The 26,330-nt window shown below is 43.5% G+C and overlaps 1 protein-coding gene across 5 annotated transcripts in view; it reads left to right on the top strand.

Annotated features, from left to right (window-relative positions):
* The window catches only part of DGKB (diacylglycerol kinase beta), a 432,907-nt gene that overhangs the window by 145,235 nt on the left and 261,342 nt on the right, over positions 1–26,330 (top strand). For all 5 annotated transcript variants that reach the window (XM_066585569.1, XM_066585572.1, XM_066585570.1 and 2 more), the window contains 5 exons: positions 1,867–1,940; positions 4,667–4,741; positions 5,814–5,899; positions 7,140–7,229; positions 10,370–10,530. In XM_066585569.1, coding sequence (XP_066441666.1) covers positions 1,867–1,940; positions 4,667–4,741; positions 5,814–5,899; positions 7,140–7,229; positions 10,370–10,530 — 486 coding nt within the window. The remainder of the gene's footprint in view (positions 1–1,866; positions 1,941–4,666; positions 4,742–5,813; positions 5,900–7,139; positions 7,230–10,369; positions 10,531–26,330) is intronic.

The raw sequence follows: 26,330 nt of genomic DNA on the forward strand, positions 1-26,330 counted from the left end.
CTCGTCTGACTGAGCCCTAATCATAAACAAGTCAATTGAAGTATATTTGGGGCCATTCAAAATGACACACCCAACATATGCCACTAAAAGGAACTCAGCTATCCTCTACACACTAAAACAGAAACCCATTACCATGTAGCAAAATCGCCAAGAAATGCTTTTAACACCACAATGTTGTTGCTTTGCATCCAACCCAGTTGTTGCTGGGAATCCAAGCTGTAAGCCCCCGATATATGAGTACCCCACAAAAAACAGGTTGCATCACAATTTATGGAGAAAATGTCCCGATTTGTGGCAAACACGTGATAGGTTCTTCCATCATGACAGTGCACCTGTTCAGATAGTGCTGAGTGTTAAGCAATTTCTGATAAAAACTGCAAATGGAATGATGAAACAATGCCACCGACTGGAAGGCAGCATTCCTGCAAGTCAATGTCAGACCTTTTAACAAGCCTTATAAATTATGAGCCAAATCCAGAATCTTCTCCAGAAGGAAAAGATAACCATGCACAGACAGCTGTTTCTGGGTGATTGTCCCTCATCAGTGTGTCCTAGGTTTCTGGTTTGGCAACTGAGAGGCCTATAGATGTGGGTTGGAAAGGCTATTTTTTCTCCGTAGGGAGAGCACCCAAAAGGTGTGAGGAGACTTATAAGACCTATAAGCATAGATCTCCCAGAGGAGATCTATGCTCCTCTGGGAGATATGCAAAAGAAAAGACGGAACAGTGTTTCTACAGCACCACCTATTGGAAGGCAGAATTCCTGCAAATCAGTGTCAGACCTTTTAACAAGACTTGTAACAATCACTGGAAATTATGAGCCAAAGTCAGAATCTTCTCCATTAGGAAAAGATAACCATGCACAGACAGCTGTTTCAGGGTGATGTCCTTCATCAGTGTGAAGTAGGTATCAGGCTAACTGTAGAGGCATTGTTCCATCTTCCCATACTTCCCAGAGGAGCATGGATGGCCATATGACTCTCCTCACATCTTCTAGGTGCTCCACCTAAGGAGAAACAATACCCTTCTTGACGAAAGCTGGCATGACACCCTTGCCTCATCCTCTAGATTCACCTGATCTCACTCCTTGCAATTTTTTTTTTACATTTCCTTGGGTTAAGAGACCTCAAAGGAAAACATTTTGCTGATGTTGAAGAGGTGAAACAAAAAATGGCACAAGTACTAAAAGATATCAATAAGAATGAGTTTAAAAAATGCTTTGAGTGGTGGAAAAAATGTTTGGAAAAATGTATTGCTTCAAATTGAGAGGAATGTCAAATGTACAAATAAATAGATTATATTTAATAAATTAATTCCTGTTTCTTTTGGGTCCCCCTTCATAAATGTTTTTGCAGACACCCTAATTATAATGAATACTACCAGTCTAATTGAGAATGGAAGGAGTGGGGAAGTAGTGCTGCTATTCATGACTCAATCATATGTTGGCCAAAAATGATCTCATTCCTATCACCTGCTTTATAGATTTTTGGCCTTCTTCTTTAAGAGTAAAAGTATTTGATGAATGTGAAGATAAAAGCAATGACACTTAGGCCCCCTGTCCACAGGCGTTGCAAAGTCCAATGGCAGATCTCCGCCACGGGAGCCGCCGCCCGGGAGCAGGGGCCGCACACGAATCACCGCCAGTAAACCTAATCTGATAGATTGGCTGACCGTGGAAAATTGGGGGTTTTCCCGCTCGTGGACACAGGGCTGGCGCTTTCCATAGCAATGCTATGAAAAGCTTCGGCCGGCGAATATACGTCCGTGGACAGGGGGCGTTATAGTAACTTAGAGCAAAAACAGGTCTATTAATGTTATGATTATTAATATCAATCATGTTTATTTTCCTATTTGATTATTATTCTAGATTACCCCAGTTGTAGGAACACATCCTCTACTTGTCTTTGTTAATCCAAAAAGTGGTGGGAAACAAGGTGAAAGGTAGGTACATTTTTTGTCTTATCAGGCCCGGCTTTAAGAACTTAATGGAGATAATCATTGACATAAAATTAAAAGACAAAAATATTCCAGTTCTACATGATTTTTTCTTTTGCTCTCCATTGATTATATTTTGTCTCATATTGTAGTTAAAAAGTAATTCCCGTCTTGTAGAGTGAAGGTGGGATGTGCCATCACTTTATGATCAATGGGTGCCTGATCTCCAGGACAGCTATCGATCCTGAGGATGAAGGGTCACTGCATCTTGTTTATCACACAGCAGCTCCCTCGCCATTCAATGTACATAATCTTCCATAATGGTATGCAGCACAACATTATGGATGTAAAGACACTCAAGACAAGAATAAACCTGACTTCAATTTCATTGACAACAAAACTAGCACAAGACACGTTTTAGGGTTAGACTCGTTCTTTAGTACTGCTGAAGGGTACACAACTCTGCCTCTGAGTGCTTTCCTACTTGTGTCCATAATGGTTGTGGAGAAGCACTACCTGCTTCTGGTTTATTCCTGTCTTGAGCCTCTTTTTCACATCCAGGAGGCCGTACCAATATTTTGCTCCTCCTCCTCTTGCTTCCCAACACGCCCACTATCCGTAGCTTGTGTAGTTCTGGGCCAGCAGCAAACTCTACATATGTTCACCACCACCTTTCACCAATTTACTGTGTGTCTATGGACCTAAATATAATTTTAAGGGAAGCTCCACTCTTTTAATCTTTGCACTAATTCAATGTGCATAGAACTGTAATGCTACCACAATCATATCAGTGGGAAACCGTGTAGCCAGGAGCGATAACACAAATTCCAGCATGCGCTTATAGACGCAGGCAGTAGTGTCAAACTAGTTTCTTGGCCTACCAGAGGAAATGATCCTGATGGTCTACCCACCATTTATCCAGATCATTTCCACTTCAACTATGGTGTCACAATTGTATGCACAGAATATATTCATCAGTAAGATCTACTAGGTTGTTGTAAATCATCCAAACACTTGCCCTAGCGCCTAGGGTTTGACTTCAAAGCCAGCTCCATGTGCTCACACCTTGTAAGGGCCTCATTTCCGCAGAAAAACAAAATAGCAGCAAATGTAGCAATAATTAAAGGTATAAATAATAGCATCAGAAATCAGAGAACTAACACTATAGTATTAGTATTAAAAAGGTGCAACGTTCATACACTTTGAGTGGGCCCACTCAGTCTTTGGGCCACAGCAGCTATTGCTATAGTTATACCCATGCCATAGAACATATGTTAGTAAGGTCGTATTGCATGTACTCACATCGTGTAACCACATTTTATATCAAGATGGAACCACTAAGTTTTGGTGATCATTGGAACATGTGTTGGTTGGGTGAGGAACCATCTATTCACTCATAACTTGTAACCCTATTTTATATTAGTATGGAAACCTTTTAAGCCTGATATCCATTGCTCATGGAACATATGTTGGAGTGGCCTGGGGCACTCCATGTACTCAGACCTTGTATTTTTTATATTAGCATGGATCCCAAAGACTCTATTGACTATTCTCTTCAGAACATCTGTCAGTCAGGTCTAGGGCACTCTGCACACTCACACCTTGTAGCCCCATTTCATTGTACTATGGAACCCCTAAACTATAGGCTTAGCGAATTGAAACTCCCCATACTCCGATCTCTGGAGGGCACACTGCTGCTCCAAACCAGACAAATATCTAATAATTGCCACTTCAGATGATTTACTCACCGTTTATGAAAAAAAATGTTAGTAAAAAAGTTACCAAGAGGTGGTGCTGTAGTGGACCAGGTCTACCGTCACAGACCTGCATCAGTGTTAGTTCTAAAGGACTACATTTGTCAGTATGTTATGGCAATTAAAGCTGAGTAACATGGTTTTACGAATGGAAAGCGTTGTTGAAAACCAAGGTGGGGCATATTGAAGATTAGTAGTGTTATTTGCATAGCTACAGCCCAGAGGCGTAACTTGAAGCTCCTGGGCCCCAATGCAAAACCTGTAACGGGGCCCCCAACTATAACGCTTAATTCATAGTACTGGGCTCCCTATGTGGAGAAGAGAGGCCTTATGGGCCCCATAAGGCTCCTGAGCCCCGATGCAACCGCATCCCCTGCACCTTCTATAGTTACACCCCTGCTACAGCCCCACCTATCAATGGCTTTTTTGTTAAAAATGATTTTTTCATTAATTTGTGAAGCCCATTACTATGGAATCCCATACACTCTACTGATCCTTGCCTATGGAACTTGTCAGGATATATATTGGCAAGGGCCAACAGTCTGTACTAACAATTTAACGAATGCATGCTGTATTTCACATTTTGTAAAAACTCGCCTGTCTTTGTTCTCAGAGTTACACATTTGCTCAGAATTTATTACCAAGACACCGCATTTGCCTTTCTATAATTATTATCAATATACCTCATATTACAAGACATTACTTAATATATGAACCGTGAATGTGATCAACAGGGAGCGTTCAGTTTTATTTTACTATCGGATTATGAAAACCATTTTTCACTCTTACAATTTCCATCACATTAATGAATTATTTATCAGGAGCGAAAAAAAAACAAATATTCTATATTAGCGGAGATTAACAAATATGCTCTGAATGAGTCCTATGTCTTTATTGTGCCATAAAATGCCGATATCTTTTGTTTTTGTCATTCCATAAACTTGTTGTAAGTTTTCTTTCATTATTTTTTATCTGCAGGATACATAGGAAATTTCAGTACCTTCTAAATCCACGACAGGTTTACAGTCTTGCTGGGATTGGACCTATGCCGGGGTAAGAGGCTTTGTCTTGTATATATGTTTACATTTATATGAAGGATATTCTTTATTTCGACTCCGGGTAGTTATTTTTTTTTTTTCAAAAATTAATATCTTAAATTTGTAATTTTACCAAATAAAAATTTTAAACCACATGAAAGTTTTCCCTGGTTCTGTAATTTATCCATTCATATCAACATTTGAAACATTAATAAATGATATAATTGTTCGGTGCCTACAATAATGGCTCTGTTTCTACATTTATCCGGGAGGGGCTGTGCGATGTTAGACTCCAAAAGAAATTCTCACTTTAGTTTTTGATGTTGTGGCTCACATAGAAAAGGAGACAAAATAGCAGCACGTAGGGTGAGAACGTCCCAAATATAAAAGATGTAAAATAAAGAATAGAAGCTCACCTGTCGTGATTATGCTATAGGCATAACACTAATCATAACTGTAAGTGAACCCTGGGAATCGCAGCTTTCGTGGAATAAACCACTCCGAGTAGGTAGTCAGCTCTCTTCCTGATGAGTAAAATACCACTCCAAGAACAAAAGTCCTCTTCCTTAAGCATCTTGCTTGAGGAAAAGGACTTTAGGTCCCCAAAAATATTGTTCTACCATTTAGCTTTCTAAGGCCTCATGTCCAAAGATGGGTTGGAATCTGGCCGTGACCGTGCAAAAGCTGTAACAGGACCCAAATTATCACAAATCTTTAATAGTGTTGATTTACCCATATGGTCTGAAGGACCTTTAAGCTCCCTCCAGCTTCAGGATTCGAAAAGTATATGGTTATTTTGGTCTTTACTCTGTTGCCTGGGACTTTTCTTCAGTTTCCAAATGACCTTCAAGACTTTCCTCCCTCTTCACCCCCAGTGACAGCTACTAACCACACCCCTAAATTTACATGGGTTCTCATCGTTGACCAGATCTTTGTTTGACTGTCTTTAGTTTTGTTTAATTACTGTTTCACTCCCTCCATTAAACATAGTCATCTTAACAGCCAACTTATTGGTATCATTAAATACAATGGATGCTTATATTTCATGTTTGGACATAAGAAATACTTTCACAAATTTTCTTTCTCAGGTTGAATTTCTTTCGTGATGTTCCAGACTTTCGGGTTCTCGCCTGTGGAGGGGATGGGACAGTTGGATGGATTTTAGACTGCATTGGTAAGCAGCAGTAAAGCTGGCCATACCCTTAAGCAAGATTTAGTCCAAACGGCTATCGCCCCCCAACATCACATAAACATGCACCTTGGCTATGATGACTGGGCATCTTTATTCCAATAGGAAAAGAAAAAAAGCGGCTGCTCAACATGTCTAGGAGCATCTAATCTGTCTGCTCAACAAAGGATCGAGGATATTAGATGTCCCCATGTGTGGTTGGAGGTCCCGTTACACAATATATTGTTGACGGGCTTCTAAGTGTTGACAGATACTGTTCCGCTATTAGTTGAAAAGCACATTTTCCTTTTTGAATAAGAGAGAGAGAGAGAAGAACCTCCCCTATGCAGAGCATGGGTCATCTTGAAAAATGCTCGAGTCTCCCAATTGACTTCAGTGGGGTTCGTTACTCGAACCGAGCTCTCGAGCATTACAAAAAGCTTGGCTCGGGTAACGAGCACTTTGGTGCTCGCTCATCTCTAGTGTTAAAGCAAATTGATATATTCAGATATGCATTTTTTTCTGTGTACCGCTGGTGCAAGTAAAAAATTGTAGTATGTCTTATTTTGGTCTGTCAATATTCCCCATGAAATTCTATGTGAGCGTTAAAAAAATTCAGCAAACACGGATGTTACATGCGTGTGGCCTGGGATTTTTATGCATGCGGCCAAGAGACAGCGAAAACAAGAAAAGTGGCATCAATTGGGCCTTCTTGCATTTAGATTTTTTGCATGCTTGAAAAACAAATGCCGCACTGCTGGCGCACTAGCATAGGAATCTGCATATGCGCAACAAAAACACATACAATAAGCATATACTCATGCAGTGAAACAAGTCTGAAATTGCATACGACAGTGTATTGAGGCTTGTCAATCTGTGTAAATGCTGCCCGCTCAGCACTTCACATAGAAAGTGAAGCGCCGATCAAGAAGCCGGCGATCCAGCGGTGAAGTCTCAGTGTAAATGCTCTGCACAAGCGCTGCCGCCTTAGCGGTGACATTAGCGCTCGTGCAGTCGTTTACCCAACTGTAGGCCCGTGTAAAAGGGTCATAAGGCTGACACTCCCTTTAATTCCTTTAAGAAATTGCTTAATACTATCGAGTGATCTTTTTCTACAGAACATCTTCACGATCCGGTGATTTGGATTAAGATTGTGCTCATGCATTGTGGTTCTTTCTCTGCTCATATTAGTTCTTCATACCATAGTTGCCATTGGAATAATGAATGTTATCTCTTTCTTCAACAGATAAGGCTAATTTGACAAAACAACCTCCAGTAGCTATCCTACCTCTGGGTACAGGCAATGACTTGGCAAGATGTTTGAGGTGGGGAGGAGGTAAAAAAAATATCTTTTTACTCCTAACAATTAATTATCTATATTTATAATATACTATTACAAGTACACTAAGACTGCAATTCTGAGAGTGATCCATCTTTAACCTACAGGACTACGGGGTATTTGAAATCCATTGCCAAAATGCATGCCTTGTCAGTAGCAAGCTGTATTATGATAATGGTCATTTTGGGCAGGATATTGCTACAGATGTTGCAAAATGTTATGTGACTCTCATAATTTTCTGCGTCATGTTATCATAAGACATTGAATAGCTAGTGTTCTCCTACCACAGCAAATCCATTGGAAAACTATTGGAAGGGCAAGTAAACTGTGGCACAGGCCATTTTCCTGATGTGTTAAGTCAAGTGAAACGTTGCTACATCTGCAGGCTTGACAGCAAATGGCGAGCAGTTATTGATTAATGTTTTGCAAAGTTTTGAAAAGTTCAGTTTGGCTGGTTTACGGAATTTTGCAGAAGGTTTGGTCCAAATTGGTTCATACTGAACCAGAATTTCACCAAAACACCTAAAATAACAACAACTCTTCTGTGTTCTAAAAATGTGGCTTAGTGGTTAGCACCTTTACCTTTTAGTGCTAGGGTCCTAGCTAGAGATGAGCGAGTATACTCGCTAAGGCACATTACTCGAGCGAGTAGTGCCTTAGCCGAGTATCTCCCCGCTCGTCTCTAAAGATTCGGGGGCCGGCGGGGGGCGGGTAGCGGCCGGGGAGAGCGAGGAGGAACAGAGGGAAGATCTCTCTCTCCCTCTCTCCCCCCCCCCCCCCGCTTCCCCCTGCTCCCCGCTGCAACTCACCTGTCACTGGCGACGGCCCCCGAATCTTTAGAGACGAGCGGGGAGATACTCGGCTAAGGCACTACTCTCTCGAGTAATGTGCCTTAGCGAGTATACTCGCTCTTCTCTAGTCCTAGCCTCATAGGTTCAAATTCGACTGCTTGGTCAGTTTTGAACCTAGGATCCCAACACTGTTAACCACTGAGCCATTATGCTTCTTCCTCTTGAAGGAGGAGGAGAAGAAGAAACTCAAAGTACAAACTCCTTGCAGATGTTGTCCTTTGTCAGAGGAGGAGGAGGGTTTGACTGTTTCGGAATGCTCAACCTACTGACAAAGCTTGCATTCTTCCAACATATTAAAAACAGATAAGTTGAACTGTATGAAAGGTTAGCAGACATGCCATCCCTGCTAGTATATTGCATGCATATAGATCTAGCAGAACTGAATTAGTTATTTTATTTTTCCTCTTTGGAATGGTTTCCACATCTACAGATTACTACATACACCATGTGATTAATTATTGATTGTTGAGGGGTTTGTGTGTGGGGTGGGGAGGTGTTGTGTAACTCATTATCTTTGTAGTATCATAACAACAGTACCCAATCCTACTTAGAGGGATGCCATATATCTGTAATACGTCATACCCTTCCAAGTGAGAATTTTACTAATAGTCAATCTACAGGATCAGTGCACAGGAGTGTATCATTTTCTTCATGACTCTGGCGTATTGCACCCTGCTTTGGGTTTAATCTCATTGTGTTCTGTTGTTTTTCTTCTGTGATATCATTTTCATATACTTCACCCATGGGATTCATTTATTCAAAGGTCAAGTTCTGATTCCACATTCCTATTCTATTAGTTACATGAACAGATCTCATCACATTTACAGAGTTATTAGACTCGACACTAAAGATTTATATAGTGTGAAAATAAAGCGTTTCCATTAGGATTATAGTTTTTATACTATTGATATCCTTATATTACTAATATTTTACAGTTCTGGCAAATTCAACCATCTCAATTAAGTATATAATGATATGCAGCCACATGGCCGTAAGAAGAGGGATCCCAACTCAACTAAAGCTATCCATCTAACCCATACAAGAATAATGTGAAGTCTCTAGGATCCAATGCTAAATCTGTAACACTGTTGCCTCCTACCGTGTGCCATTTATAATACTGCTATCTTGTTATGTGGCAAAGGGCTTTCTGGAACGCTGTGGCACAAGGGCTTACACATTCACCTTTTTAAGAAATATGTGAATATAATATATAATACAATATAAACACATATTTAAATAAGGAAACAACAAAAGGGAAAACAGGGAATCTAACCAATAACCTACTAATACAATAAATCCGTACCTTTATGCAGGGCAATTGCCCTGATGAGGGCGGCTTTAAGTCAGGAACCTGGGGCAACCCTGGCTTTCCCTTGATGGGGACAGGGGATAGTGGCAAGCATAATATGAAACTAATATATATACACCCACTAGTGCAGGAAAAAAGATGTACAAACACCCCAGAGAAATAAGTAGAATATAAGCAGACTTATCTTAACAGAGGATCAGTTCCAACCCAGAAGCCACAGAAGACCTTGTTTAAATAGCCAAACAATACTGATTGACTAGATGAGCAGTCAACTACCCCAGCCAGTCAATTACCCACCTAACAGTAATAAGTAGTTTCCTCCCTGCTGACCAGTGCTAACAGAAAATAAACATGTGCCGACATGACGCATCACATGGGCTGATGCCAGAATGCTACCCTGGACTCATGACCTTCCGCCAGCCACACTATGACACCATGGTCTTCTGCTCCTATAAGTGATGAGAAATTTCCTGGTGGTCAAGGCTAGTTCGAAGTTGGTGAAGGCTCTTTTTGCAAACATTTAGGTGGAGGCCCCTAACAGTTTCATATAATGCATGGCAACGTCTACTGAACATAGACATAAAATTTGCTCTCTGTCTCATTCATACCTAGTGGTGACCACAAACCTTGGGTTCTTCAGCCAGTGCTAGAGGGTTGTTTTTGCATCTATCAGCAGGAGTTTCTTTAACTCTATGTACACTATTGAACATAAATGGCAAAAGAATGGGGACTGGCTGCTTGTACACCCACAATAGATGTTTTGTTCCTTACTATTTCCACTCTATAGTTGTTAATTCTAAATTCTATCATATTGATTTCCAATTAAGTGGCCCTGAACCTGTGTACTAACTCTCCAGTAAAAATAGAGGGCGGGTCTCTTCTGCTATTGGGTTGGTGCAGGTTCCAGCTAATGTATATCATTCTGATACTTTATGTCAATAGCGTCTTTTTACTGTATTCTACCTGTTTGCTCATAGGCTATGAAGGAGAAAATCTTCTGAAATTCATCAAAGACATTGAGAATGGCACAGTAGTTCTGCTAGACCGATGGAAAATCGAAGTTATCCCTAATGACAAAGATGAAAAGGGAGACCCAGTGCCTTACTCCATCGTAAATAATTACTTTTCCATTGGAGTGGTGAGTGATTTACTGTATATTGAGTGTATTTAATCAACCCATCAATGAAAGTGCTTATAAGGCATGTTTTCCAAAGGAAGATATTCCACTTTAAAACCCTAATCTTTTCCATTACTGTAGCTTTAAGGGATTTTCAGCCCCTATCTATGCAAACCATAAACATTACAAAATCAGAAACAATGCCTTCTTTCCAAGTCTTACATTTTTGTTGTGCTTTGGATGAAACCAAGATGGATTTAGGTAAGTCCAAAAGCAACAAAATTAAAAATAGCATCAACTCCTTAAAGGCATACTTCAGTAAGAACATGAAATAATGATGTGTGAAGTTAGTGACATTTTTGGGGGGGTTTTGAAGACTACTGAATTTTCCAGAGTTGTCAGTCCATAGATACATTGGATGCCAACTGCAAACTTCATCCTCCTCTATTGTCTGCTGTTGTCACTGATAGATCGCACGAGTCCCTTCCTATTCCCTGTAGATTATATACGGTGATGTTCTATGGACTATCTTTATTGAGCTTCCCCCCAACTGAGGAGCACTTCTCCTTCAAAGGTATTACTAGATATCAAATAATGATGTTTTTCCAATTTTGTATGCTCCAATTTCATTAATATAGAAATTCCCAACTTTATAATCCTATTGCTTTATATTGTTTTTCACTTAACCCTTCCTGGACCCTGGGATAAGCCATCGATTTGTGATTGATCGAGATACAATCTCTGTGATTCCCGCTGATCAGCAAAAGGATAGATCAATAGAAAACCCTAAAAATTTAATGTATAGGAAAACTCAATTTTTGGCAAATTTTATTTGCAACATTTTAAAGTTGCAATTTACAGAAAATGTGCTAATTCTAAATATTCATACATTCTTCTCCAATCACACACAAAATGACAGTACTTGGATAGTGGTTAGAGAGGAGCGAACACGCTCGGATAAGGCAGTAAGAGAGATCTCTCTCTCCCCCCCGCTACTCGGGGGGGGGGGGGGGGGGCGGTAGGGGTGAGCTGGGGGACGGCGGGGAGTAGCGGGGGGAAAGAGAGAGGTCTCTCTTACTCTCCCCCCTCCCTGCTCACCCCCGCCACCCCACCGAGCCTGCTCGAACGAGAATGGAGTTACTCGAGAAGAGCAATGCTCGCTCAAGTAACAGCCTTATCAGAGTATGCTCACTCATCTCTAATAGTGGTAGATGTGTAGCCTTAGTTCTCGATTTTAGACCTAACTTACAGTCATTGAAAGTCTTACAATGCACCAAATCCTGTTAATAGGAAATCTGCAGAACTTCCAATTCCACGTTGGCTATAAATTGAGAAGAGAATGAATTCATTGCAAAATAGTTAAAACAAAGTAGATGAACAACTAATTATTCTATTTAGATTACAACTATAAAATGTTATAAACTTTTGATCAAAAGTGGAGTTTTCTTTCAAATACTGATTGTTTAAAAAAAAAAAAAATTGTCATTTTCCATTAGGTTCACGTACCTTTTGATTGCAATTACACTTGATTAGTCGGCATTCATAAACACACATGTATATACATTGTATTATATTAATCTTGTTTGTGCTCTATTTTTATGTTTTAATCCGTTCGTTAGTCCTTTACCATCAATTCATCTATTATGTGAAAGATTCATGGCCCAGTTGTAATCAGGAAAATGCAAAGTGAAGGTTACGGGAGAAGGGGGGCATGTCTCACCTGCACTGATAAAAAGTTTCTCTAGAATCTATGTACGGCTCGTATGTTGCAAAAAGCACGAGAAGTATTAATACCTCCTTTATAACATATTAAAGTGTCAAATGCAAAATGAGACCTCGAGGTCTCATTTACACTAGAGAGTGTTTTTCAAAGCGAACACAAAGCCCATGACCCAATTCCTAAGCTCACATCATTGCCAGATTTCATCTTAATAGACATAGGATAAATGCCAATTATAAACCAAAAAAAAATATTTTCATCTTCACATTATGTATTTTGTCTCGCTATGCAGATTACAACCTGGATTTTAAAGCTTACTTAACACATTTCGCTTAAAAATTTGCAGCAAGGAAATATTGAAACGTCTCGTCTTTGTTCATATCTTATTATGAAAAAGTAGGGACATGGCTCTGTGCTAACAGCCAATTGTAAAATAGGCCATAGAATAGAGTTTTTGTGCTTTAAACTCATGCACAGCTCTTCCACTGACGAGATACAGAAAGGCTAAATGAGTCAGTCTTACATTTAATTATATCTTTTAAATTTAAAAAAATTGACCTAAATGTTGACCAAGGGCAGCTACTTTAAGCATATTACCCACTAAAATATTAGAAGTGGCAATAATTGCAGTATATAATAGCAATGTGGGCCATTCGACCAATAATGTGCAATTGGGGTAAGACTCAGTATAGCTATAAGGAAAAAAATGGTCATTTCTGAATTTTTGAGACCTGCTTAAGGGGGTTCTGTCATTAAAAAAGCAAAACGTTCTATACTCACCCATACCTCCCCAGGCAGTCTACTTACCTCATCTTCTCCCCGACGATCTTCTCTTGCCTCCTGGGTCACCTCACCTCCAGCTGGCTGATTCTTCTGCTTCCTGTGACGAAACCTACATTCACAGGCAGTCTACTTACCAGATCTTCACCTCACCTATCTTCTCCTGTCTCCTGCAGTCCAGGGAGGTCACCTCACCTCCAGCTGGCTGATTCTGCTGCTTCCTGTGACTTTACGTACATTCACAGGCAGCCTTCTTCCTGCCCGGCAATGTACGCTACGTCACTAGTTCACAGCCTAGCAGGGAGTGCTGAGCTATTGCAGAGACTGCACATGTGCAATAGATCAGCATTCCTTCCTATCCAGTGAACGCTACGTCACAGGGACGTGACCTTCACTGACCAGCAGGAAGATGAGTGCAAGGAATGCCCGCTTCATAACAGAAGGAGAGGATCCAGCCAGCTTGCTGTGAGCTGACCCAGGGGACTGGAGAAGACCTGCGTTAGGAGAAAAATAAGCCATGCCGTAGAGTTTTCACACTTTACACATATACCTCAATAAATGAGTCAATCTTGCATTTACGGGCGTATTCACCCATAACTGTCCACAGTACAAATTCAATGCATTATCCTCATACATAGCAAATTCCTCTAAAGGTTGCAGACCACATCACAATTAAATATAGACAGATATAACAACTCCTGGTGGAATGTCCTGAAATCATGATCTTTTCCAAAGCTGGTCATCTTGCGGAACATATATCTGAATATCAGTGACAGAAAATCCTAAAACAGAACGGTGCGCAAAATATTATCTGTAGACCAGGGTAGCAGCCTATACACGGTTGCTGCAGGAAAAACAACATTCTTGGCGCGGAGTCCCCTTTACTTATTGTCAAGTCTATGTATCTGAATATGCTGAGCCAAGATTTTAAATGGCTGTAGTTCCGGTTCTATCAGCACAACTGACATGATTTGGGAGTCATTTTACATCTAAAGTTCCTGGTTGGTAGTCCTTGTAAAACCCGAGGTATAGCCATTTGAAGTGAGGTTGGGAATACTGAATTTATTGCTATCACTTTTCAGTCAGTGTGTGCAGAGGGGAGGGGGCGACGAGTCTGAAGCAAAGAAGATCCATTATTCTTCTGTATATCTCCCTGTTACTGAGGGGGCGGGGGAAATAATTATAGATAACATAATATTTATACCAGATCGGGAACACCATAAAAATAATTCCCCCAAAAAACTATGGTAAATTATGGTAAATTGTATTTTTCATTGCCCTCCCAGCAAAAAATAAAATAAAAGTTATTCCATATATCATATGTACCTGAAATTGATTCTTGTAAAAACTAGAACTCCTCCCATAAAATTCAAGGTGTCATACAGCTACATTGACAGACAAATTTAATGTTTTGACCGCTGGAACACAAAAGGGGATACGATTTAGTGGCTCTTAAAAGAGGTTTTGTCATTAGAAAAAAAAATACTTATTCCGCCCCAGGCAGTCTTCTCACTCATCTTCTCCCGTCTCCTCCAGTCCCCCAGGTCACATCACCGCCAGCCAGCCGGTGGATGTTTCCTGCTATGAAACATCCATTCGCTACAGTTCACTTCCGGCAGGGCAGTGAATGCTACATCACTAGTCACGTACCATTCTGTCTAATAGGGAATGCCGTATCTTTGGCAGGCTGCTTTAGCGCACGGGCATGGACAGATGGGCAAGTGGTCGTTAGCACTTTGATTCCTAGTATTTTTGAATTCCAAAAATGTCATACTAAGGCTGGTTTCGTATTGTGTTTTGTTAATCCAGTGATGGTTCTTTCCTAAATTCAATCCTCCATGCAATAAAAACTGCATCAGGACAGAAACCAGGACAGAACCGGGATGGCACCAAAGGGGATGAATATGTGAGGCGGTGACCTCTTTGCTCTCCGTCTCACATAGTTTTTGTCCCTATCACTCTTTTGCACTAGATAAAAAAGTTCCGTCTTCAGCGCTTTTCTCTCCAGTGTAAAAGACTGATAGGAATGGAAACTATGTGAGATGGAAATCAAAGAGGCTCTGCTCAGAAGAGGGTTTTTTGTCTCTGCTTTACATGAAACTTGTACTACAGCACATTTCACCCTCTGTCTTCAGGCACATGCATAGCAATATGCATGAGACTGATTTAAAAGTGTCATTTTTGACCTAGTCCCAGAGGCTCCTTTGGAGATTGGGGCCCTGTGTGATTGCCCAGTTTGCCCTTCCTAAGGCTGGCCCTGTGTATGAGGGCATTGCTATTTAAAGGGAATCTGTCACCTACTTTTAGCCCTCGTATAAGCTAAGTTAATGGGCTGAAAGTAGGTGTAGTCCAGGGATGTAAGCCCATTTTTCAATATTTTCTTAAAATGCTTTTAACTCTTTACTGCCAAGGATGTATGGAAAACATCACAGCTTCAAACACTTACTATAGTTTGAATGTTGGAGATAGATCTTAGCTTTTAAATGACACAGGTTAAAGTTGCAATATTTGGGGTACAGCACTTGCTTGAAGTCAAGAAGCAGAATGAAAAGTTTTACTTCTGAGTTCTGAGTCTGTGTAGGGGCAAAGGCAGCTGCAAGTGAGAGCAGGAAGAAAGATCACAACTAGAGATGAGCGAACGTACTCGTCCGAGCTTGATACTCGTTCGAGTATTAGCGTGTTCGAGATGCTCGTTACTAGAGGCAAGTACCACGCGATGTTCGGGTTACTTTCACTTTCATCTATGAGACGTTAGCGCGCTTTTCTGGCCAATAGAAAGACAGGGAAGGCGTTACAACTTCCCCCTGCGACGTTCAAGCCCTATACCACCCCCCTGCAGTGAGTGGCTGGGGAGATCAGGTGTCACCCGAGTATAAAAATCGGCCCCTCCTGCGGCTCGCCACAGATGCGTTCTGACATACTTTAGGGAAAGTGCTATCTTGGTGGACCTGCTATAGGGAGAGTGTTAGGAGTATTTTAGGCTTCAAGAACCCCAACGGTCCTTCTTAGGGCCACATCTAACCGTGTGCAGTACTGTGGAGGCTGCTTTTTGCAGTGTTGCACTTTTTTTTTTTTGGTATATCGGCCGTGCAGAGCATTGCGCCCTGCAGTAATACTCCAGGGCCAGAGGCGCTTAGGCAGGGACAGAAGACATATTGATTGAATATAGGCAGTGGGCCTTTGCAAAACCATTTGGGGAAAAAAATCTATTTGGGCTGCCTGTGACTGTCCTCAGTGTTCTGGGTCTCTGCTGGGTGTAGTAGTTCTCCAAATTCATATGCAGCCAGCTAAGTGTTACAGCAGGCTTGCGCAAAATTATTTCCTGGCTCTGTCTGGGCTGTTAAATCACCGCTGTATTGCAGTCCACAGTGCAACACTCTGCAGTTCTTTGACATACTCCAGGGCCAGAAGCGCTTAGGCAGGGACAGAAGACATATTGATGGAATATAAGCAGTGGGCCTTTGCAAAAACATTTGGGGAAAAAAATCTATTTGGGCTGCCTGTGACTGTCCTCAGTGTTCTGGGTCTCTGCTGGGTGTAGTAGTTCTCCAAATTCATACGCAGCCAGCTAAGTGTTACAGCAGGCTTGCGCAAAATTATTTCCTGGCGTTCCGTAAGCGAAGTCAGCCTCCAACCACAGGCCAATAAGCGGCACATTTAATTACAGCGTTCTGTTTCTGCACTAATGGTAATACACCATGCTGAGGGGTAGGCCTAGAGGACGTGGACGCGGGCGAGGACGTGGAGGCCCAAGTCAGGGTGTGAACACAGGCCGAGCCAGTGCGGTGGCCCGGGGTAGAGGCAGGGCCAGACCGAATAATCCACCAACTGTTTCCCAAAGCGCCCCCTCGCGCCATGCCACCCTGCAGAGGTCAAGGTGCTCTACGGTGTGGCAGTTTTTCACAGAGACGCCTGACGACCGACGAACAGTGGTGTGCAACCTTTGTCGCACCAAGATCAGCTGGGGAGGCACCACCACCAGCATGCGCAGGCATATGATGGCGAAGCACCCCACAAGGTGGGACGAAGGCTGTTCACCGCCTCCGGTTTGCACCACTGCCTCTCCCCCTGTGCCCCAACCTGCCACTGAGATCCAACCCCCCTCTGAGGACACAGGCACTACCGTCTCCTGGCCTGCACCCACACCCTCACCTCCGCTGTCCTCGGCCCCATCCAGCAATGTCTCTCAGCGTAGCGTCCAGACGTCACTAGCGCCACTGTTTGAGCGCGAGCACAAGTACGCCGCCACGCACCTGCACGCTCAAGCGTTAAACGTACACATTGCCAAATTGATCAGCCTGGAGATGCTGCCATATAGGCTTGTGGAAACTGAGGCTTTCAAAAGCATGATGGCGGCGGCGGCCCCGCGCTACTCGGTTCCCAGTCGCCACTACTTTTCCCGATGTGCCGTCCCAGCCCTGCACGACCACGTCTCCCGCAACATTGTACGCGCCCTCACTAATGCAGTTACTGCCAAGGTCCACTTAACAACAGGCACGTGGACAAGCACAGGTGGGCAGGGCCACTATATCTCCCTGACTGCACATTGGGTGAATTTAGTGCAGGCTGGGACAGAGTCAGAGCCTGGGACCGCTCACGTCCTACCCACCCCCCGAATTGCGTGCCCCAGCTCGGTGGTGGTATCTGCGGCGGTGTATGCTTCCTCCACTAAACCACCCTCCTCCTCCTCCTACGCAACCTCTGTCTCGCAATCAAGATGTGTCAGCAGCAGCACGTCGCCAGCAGTCGGTGTCGCGCGGCGTGGCAGCACAGCGGTGGGCAAGCGTCAGCAGGCCGTGCTGAAACTACTCAGCTTAGGAGAGAAGAGTCAGACGGCCCACGAACTGCTGCAGGGTCTGACAGAGCAGACCGACCGCTGGCTTGCGCCGCTGAGCCTCCAACCGGGCATAGTCGTGTGTGACAACGGCCGTAACCTGGTGGCGGCTCTGCAGCTCGGCAGCCTCACGCACGTGCCATGCCTGGCCCATGTCTTTAATTTGGTGGTTCAGCGCTTTCTGAAAAGCTACCCACACTTGTCAGACCTGCTCGGAAAAGTGCGCCGGGTCAGCGCACATTTCCGCAACTCCAAGACGGACGCTGCCACCCTGCGGACCCTGCAACATCGGTTTCATCTGCCAGTGCACCGATTGCTGCGCGACGTGCCCACACAGTGGAACTCTACGCTCCACATGTTGGCCAGGCTCTATGAGCAGCGTAGAGCTATTGCGGAATACCAACTCCAACATGGGCGGCGTAGTGGGAGTCAGCCTCCTCAAATATTTATAGAAGAGTGGGCCTGGTTGGCAGACATCTGCAAGGTCCTTGGAAACTTTGAGGAGTCTACCCAGATGCTGAGCGGGGATGCTGCAATCATTAGCGTCACCATTCCTCTGCTATGCCTCTTGAGAAGTTCCCTGCAAAGCATAAAGGCAGACGCTTTGCGCTCGGAAACGGAGGCGGGGGAAGACAGTATGTCGCTGGATAGTCAGAGCACCCTCATGTCTATATCTCAGCGCGTTGAGGAGGAGGGGGAGGGGGATGAGGAGGAGGGGGAAGAGACAGCTTGGCCCACTGCTGAGGGTACACATGCTGCTTGCCTGTCATCCTTTCAGCGTGTATGGCCAGAGGAGGAGGAGGAGGAGGGGGAGGAGCATGAGGAGGAGGGGGAAGAGACAGCTTGGCCCACTGCTGAGGGCACACATGCTGCTTGCCTGTCATCCTTTCAGCGTGTATGGCCAGAGGAGGAGGAGGATCCTGAAAGTGATCTTCCGAGTGAGGACAGCCATGTGTTGCGTACAGCTACCCTGGCACACATGGCTGACTTCATGTTAGGATGCCTTTCTCGTGACCCTCGCGTTACACGCATTCTGGCCACTACGGATTACTAGGTGTACACACTGCTCGACCCACGGTATAAGGAGAACCTTTCCACTTTCATTCCCGAAGAGGAAAGGGGTTCGAGAATGATGCTATACCACAGGGCGCTGGTGGACAAACTGATGGTAAACTTCCCATCCGACAGCGCTAGTGGCCGAAGGCGCATTTCCGCGGGCCAGGTAGCAGGGGAGGCGCAGAGATCAGGCAGCATGTACAGCGCAGGCAGGGGACCATTCTCCAAGGCCTTTGCCAGCTTTCTGGCTCCTCAGCAAGACTGTGTCACCGGTCCCCAGTCAAGGCTGAGTTGGCGGGAGCACTGTAAAAGGATGGTGAGGAAGTACGTAGCTGATCGCACGACCGTCCTCGGTGACGCCTCTGCCCCCTACAACTACTGGGTGTCGAAGCTGGACATGTGGCCTGAACTCGCGCTGTATGCCCTGGAGGTGCTTGCTTGTCCTGCGGCAAGCGTCTTGTCAGAGAGTGTGTTTAGTGTGGCTGGGGGAATCATCACGGATAAGCGTACCCACCTGTCAACCGACAGTGCCGACAGGCTTACACTCATCAAGATGAACAAAGCCTGGATTTCCCCAGACTTCTCTTCTGCACCAGCGGACAGCAGCGATACCTAAACAATACGTAGGCTGCACCCGCGGATGGAAGCATCGTTCTCTATCACCATCAAAAACGGGGACCTTTTTGCTTCATCAATCTGTGTATAATATTCCTCCTCCTCCTCCTGCTCCTCCTCCTGAAACCTCACATAATCACGCCGAACGGGCAATTTTTCTTAGGCCCACAAGGCTCAGTCATATAATTTTTCTAAACAATTTTTATACGTTTCAATGCTCATTAAAGCGTTGAAACTTTCACCTCAACCAATTTTTATTTTAACTGGGCTGCCTCCTGGCCTAGTTACCAATTAAGCCACATTAACCAAAGCGATTAATGGATTTCACCTGCCCTTTTGGTTGGGCGTGGGCAATTTTTCTCAGGTACATTAGTACTGTTGGTACACCAATTTTTGGGGGCCCTCACCTACAGTTCAATCAAATGAATTTTTAGCCCACCTGCATTACAGCTGACGTTACATCAGCTGTGTTGGGCATTGCAATGGGATATATTTATGTACCGCCGGTGGCTTCCTGGCACCCACCCATGCTGTGGGTCCACAGGGAGTTGTAACTGCATGTGTCCACTTCTAAAGAACCCCAGTCTGACTGGGGCATGCAGTGTGGGCCGAAGCCCATCTGCATTAAGCATGACATTACCTCAGCTGTGATGGGCACTGCAATGGGATATATTTATGTACCGCCGGTGGCTTTCTGGCACCCACCCATGCTGTCGGTCCACAGGGAGTTGTAACTGCATGTGTCCACTTCTAAAGAACCCCAGTCTGACTGGGGCATGCAGTGTGGGCCGAAGCCCACCTGCATTAAGCACGACATTACCTCAGCTGTGTTGGGCACTGCAATGGGATATATTTATGTACCGCCGGTGGCTTCCTGGCACCCACCCATGCTGTCGGTCCACAGGGAGTTGTAACTGCATGTGTCTACTTCTAAAGAACCCCAGTCTGACTGGGGCATGCAGTGTGGGCCGAAGCCCACCTGCATTTAATCGGACGTTACCTCAGCTGTGATGGGCACTGCAATGGGATACATTAATGTACAGCCGGTGGGTTCCAGGGAGCCACCCATGCTGTGGGTGCACACGGAATTCCCATTGCGGAGTTGTACCTGCCTGTGACTATTTATAAAAAAACGCGGTCTGACTGGGGCATGCAGACACCTTGACAGAATGAATAGTGTGTGGCACATAGGTTCCCCATTGCTATGCCCACGTGTGCAGCTCCTGATGGAGGTGGCACAGGATTGGATTTCTCATTGCTTCTGTACAGCATTGTGGGCTATTGCCCCGCCCCTTTTAAAGAGGGTCGCTGCCTAGCCGTGCCAACCCTCTGCAGTGTGTGCCTGCGGTTCCTCCTCATGGCAGACGCACTTATAAATAGACATGAGGGTGATGTGGCATGAGGGCAGCTGAAGGCTGGGCAGGGACAGTTTGGTGTGCGCTGTGGACACTGGGTCGTGGGGGGGGGGGGTTGGGCAGCATGTAACTAAGGAGAAGTGGCAGCGGAGTGTCATGCAGGCAGTGATTGTGCTTTGTTGGAGGTAGTGTGGTGCTTAGCTAAGGTATGCATTGCTAATGAGGGCTTTTCAGAAGTAAAAGTTGTTGGGAGGGGGGGGCCCACTCTTGCCGCTATTGTGGCTTAATAGTGGGACCTGGGAACTTGAAATGCAGCCCAACATGTAGCCCCTCGCCTGCCCTATCCGTTGCTGTGTGGTTCCCATCACTTTCTTGAATTACCCAGATTTTCACAAATGAAAACCTTAGCGAGCATCGGCGATATACAAAAATGCTCGAGTCGCCCATTGACTTCAATGGGGTTCGTTACTCGAAACGAACCCTCGAGCATCGCGAAAAGTTCGTCCCAAGTAACGAGCACCCGAGCATTTTGGTGCTCGCTCATCTCTAATCACAACCTGTTACTCTAATCTTTCCCCTTGTGCAACCTCCAGTGACCACCAGAGGGAGATACAGGAATTATTCTCCATCTTATTGCCCCAATTATCAACCATTTCTAATTTTCATATTTACGGAGTTTTTTTTTCTATTAAAGGGGACAATATGAGAAGTTGCATATCTAATCAGACCACTTTGTTGACTCAAATGTTTACAAATATCGGCATTGCAGAAATTTTCTAATTCTTCAGATTTGATGCTTTGCTTATGTGATTTTAAGTGCATGTACATACAGTAGGAACATAAGTAACTTTATGAACTCTGCAAATCTTGAACTTGTAGGTGTTGTGTATCCCAAGATCTTCTTGTATCAGAAGTTTTTTCCCCAAAAACATTATGTCATGATGAAAAATTGCAGGAAGGGCTACTTGACATTTTCTCAATGTATCAGGTGTCTACTTTTGGAAAAAGTAATGGGTACGGAGGTATAATTTACACTTTTTTTCCCCAGGATTTATTTCTAAGGGCTCAGTCACACGGGCGCATCCCGATGCGCCCGTCTTCCTGCACGAATAAGACGTATGCACCTGCAGTGCGAACGACTTTCCGCAGTGCCAGAAGAAAGAGCACATGACCGGCAATGAAAGCCGGTCATGTGTTCTTTCTGCCGGTGGTGCAGAGAATCGTCCGTACCTGCAGTGCGGCCGTCTTATCCTGCAGGAAGACGGGCACATCGGTACCTGGATTCCATTGTATGACAAAAGTATGACCTTGTGCTGAAACCCATGGCAGTGAAAGGGTTAAACACGAGTAGGAAATAAGCAGATATCTTGTTTAACTACGAATAACAAAATACAATGCAACATGTTATACAAAAAGTAACATTTTTGGTCCGCACCGCTAGATGACAGTAGGCTTTCATAATGCGGCGCCATCAAGACAGACAAAAACCAGTAAGCATTGAGGCTTCCATCGGTGCATGATAGATATTTTCTTGCAGAGGATCAACCACTTGAGAAACAAAGGGTTTCGTACCTATATGGTAAACTATTCAAAGAAAATACCTGACCTACATAAGAAAATAGTCCCATTAGTGTTAGCGGATAACAATGCGCTGAGATCTACTGTACTGCACAGGTCTTGGGGCATCCAGAACAATTTGCTGCAACATATTGCCAGATAATTGAATATAAAACACAATCCTGGTGCCCTTTCCAACAGGTGACCCGTCCTTTGGTATTTTCTGCGAATCCTCAGTAGGCATGTCACTTGACTCCAGACAAGTGTGAAGCACTGGAAGCTATCACCGCATCGTCTGTCTCTGCGCGATGCAAATGTGCCCTTTCCGATCACACCGAAATATAAAGTTGTTTCAACTGTTCTTGATTCTTTGAACTTCACAGATAAAAATACTCATCATTGTAGAAAGCAGGGAGCAGAATGAACGCCGGGTGCCAATAGGAATAACATTGCATTTTCACAAGAAGATTAAAGGGTAATTCAAGAATCCCCTATTACTTTGCAAGTCCTTGGTTTTACTAAGCAGGCATTTTGCTGCCTTAGTTCTATACTGTTTTAACTCTACTTTTGGGTGATTTTTTTGTGAAATAGACATGTGTTCCAACTCCCGTCATTTACGAGCAGAGATTGTATGTCTACAAGGGATACCATTCATTCCATTTTGCTGTAAACTCCCAAGTATATTGTATTGTCTGAGCCATAGTGTTCTAACTCCTCTTTCACATGGGTATTGCGTTTTTACACTGGCCGAATCGCAGCTGAAAACCGTGTGAACGGGAAAAAGCCGCAATGGAGGTGCAGCTAAAATTAGTGTTTTGTTGTCCATTCACATGGCTGGGTGCGGCATATATACGCCCCAGCCCGCAACTCCCACAGTCGGCATTAGAGTTGAGCGAACGTACTTTGCTGAGCTTGAGAGAGAGAGAGAACTAACCAAGAAAAGAAGAAAAAGAAATCTCCACCCCCGGCGTTTCACATACAAAAATGCTCGAGTCTCCCATTGTAGTCAATGGGGTTAGTTACTCGACTAGAGCTCTAGAATTTTCCAAAAAGCTCGACTCGAATAACGTGGACCCGAGCACTTGGGTGCTCGCTCATCTCTAGTCGGCATACATCCTCGGAATTACTTCTAATGCCTAAATAGAGGTACATGTCCATGGCCACTAAAAAGAGGACATCTGAATCAATGCTTTAGAATCAGATGCTTCAGATGGGCGCCATTTTTTATTGCAGCTAATTTAGCCACATAAAATGCTGATTAAGGCCTTACTGTGTACAGAATTATCATCAATCTTGTTCAGCTGAAGTCTCAGGACTTTTACAATTACAAAGCTACGCCCTAATTTGCATATTTCCAAACTTTTTTTGTATACACGAGCCAAACAGACTATACAAAAATGTGCCCATTTCTTATGTACAAGATGTCTCTACAAGAAAGCTCAGAATTCCAACAGGTCATCTTTGTGAATTAAAACTAGATGTGGAGTGATAGAAAACATTCTTCTAGTTCAAAGGTGAAGACTTAGTGATCACTCAGACGAGCGTATTTGGCCTGCGTATTTCACACATTTTTTTACGCAGTAGATACACATGTAACATACGTATTTACCGTGTACTATAAGCACCAGACTATGATAACAGTGCATATTACGTGCCAAAATAGGACATGCTACATTTTTTTCATATGCATAATATGCAGGTCTGAATGTCCCAATGTAAATCAATGTGCTTTCAGCACTGCTAATTACACTGCAAAAAGTGTGCAAAAGTTACCATTTTCAAAGTTAGGTCTCTTTCAGAACTGAAGGAAATATCCTTATAGAAATTACCATATCAAATGGTCAACAGAAACCAGGAGTTAGAACACTTTTGTTCTGTAACAATTCATGCTGTTATAGCAATGTTTTTATTCCAAGGAAACTACTATGTTAACTTTGGAAATAAGTCTTAACAATGTATGCCTAATGTAATGTAAAATGGCATTAAACATGTTTTTTTTGCCATGTTTTTTGTAAATTTCCAGATTAAGCATTAAGCAGTTACATTTGACTATACAAGCTATAGCAGCCTGGGGGTTACTCACTCTCTTGGATCGCCATCTTCTCCATTCAGGAGGGTTGGTATCACATGCCTAAAGGTTTAGGACCACTGAATGACTTCAAATTCTGGCTTTCCAAAAGTTTTATTTCATACACAGCAAACACATACTGGAACATCACACAATTTCAGGGTACATAACCTGCAGGGTACCCTTCACTAATCTAGAGAGCATCCTTCCCTGTCAGACCTTGTGACGGGCCAAGTCTGGTCCGCACCGGACCTCAGGCTCCTAGTTCCTGATACTGCTACCGCGGTCTCTCACGCTGGCTTTCATCCAACTTCCCCCTTGAGTGTGGCAGGAAATTATACTTTTATCTTACTTCCTGCCACACCCACAGGTGTTCTCTCTCATTTCTGGTACAAGAATGCCTGTCTACAGCCCCCTATTCTGTGTACTGCTCTTCTGTAAAGTGTTCAAACATTCAAGTTGCTGCCATGAACATTTTGCAAATTGGAATTAGAACACTATGGAAGTAAGCCAGTGATGTATGGAATTTCCCATTCACAAACCGTTTTGTTGTGAAGTTTCATGAAAATAAATGGGAGAAGGTTGCTATAGCAGCCCTCTTACATGCACCATTGATTTATCTATACTTACTTTCCTATGATGATATTCAATAAAACTTGATTTGGGTTGCATCTCAGATGTTTTGGTTAATAGTCACCAGTGACAACGCAAGTAGAGTTGAAGAGTTTGGGTGGAAGAAGGAGTAGGTGGTTGCCTAGTGCACTGTGAAGGGGAAGGCACAATTTTGTTAAATGAAAGCAGTCGTCTCGTAAGAGAGAATCTCTATTAGACTAAAACCGATATGACAATAAGCTGATTGCCATGGGAAGCATTGTCTGGCCAGACATTTTCCCTCCAAATGTAGTATTGAACGTTGGCTATTCCTATTAATGCCCGTTCATGTAATACAGGTGTGAATGAGTATTTCATTCTTTTGACTTCCATATCTGGGTGCTGAGCCATGTAGCTTATGGAGGATTGTGTTCAAGCTGTGAGAAGTTCTCGGGAGGTACTGGTTCTCCTTGTAAAGATCCAGCTGGTGAAGTGAATCTTACAGGCAATACTACCTGGAGAGAAAAGAATGCAAATGATCTCTCCTCCAGAAGAAAGAAAATTGTCTTTATGGTGTCACCCATAAGTAGCTGTCCTATAAGTGCCCTTTTACATGGAACAATAATCTTTCAAATCATTGAGTCATGCGAAAATGAACAATAATTGTTTAGTGCAAACATAGACCATGAGTGAGTGATGAATGCTAATTTGCTTGCTTATTGTTAGTCATTCCTTTTATGCAGGTATAAAAATCATTGTTCGTTGTTTGCCATTTGTTCAATGTAAAAGGCAACTGTTCAGTTGTTTGAAAACTGTTGCCAGTCCTTTCCAGACTCCCCTGATAGACCAACAAAGGACTAAACGAGCTATGATGGAAAAATGTAAACAATTATTTGTGCGTGTAAACGGACGACTCATTTGCTTGCTTGATGATAATTGCTCTGTGAAAAAAGGACCCTAAGTCACTATACAACCCATGAAAGAGCCTTGAATCATGACTAGAGACATCAGCCAAACCAAATGGGTGTCTTTGATGTGGAGGATATCCGCAGTCATGTGTCAAGGCTCTTCCATAAGTTGGACATTGACTTACACGGTACATATAGGTGGCACTGTAAAGACAGTTTTCTTCCTTCTGAAGGAGAGCTAATTTGCATAACTGTAAGACATAATAGATCTGTACAGGTTGAAGAAGAATGTTCCCATTAACTAGAGATGAGCGAGTATACTCGCTAAGGCACATTA

Source organism: Eleutherodactylus coqui, chromosome 12, assembly GCF_035609145.1.
Source record: "Eleutherodactylus coqui strain aEleCoq1 chromosome 12, aEleCoq1.hap1, whole genome shotgun sequence".
Classification (NCBI taxonomy): domain Eukaryota; kingdom Metazoa; phylum Chordata; class Amphibia; order Anura; family Eleutherodactylidae; genus Eleutherodactylus; species Eleutherodactylus coqui.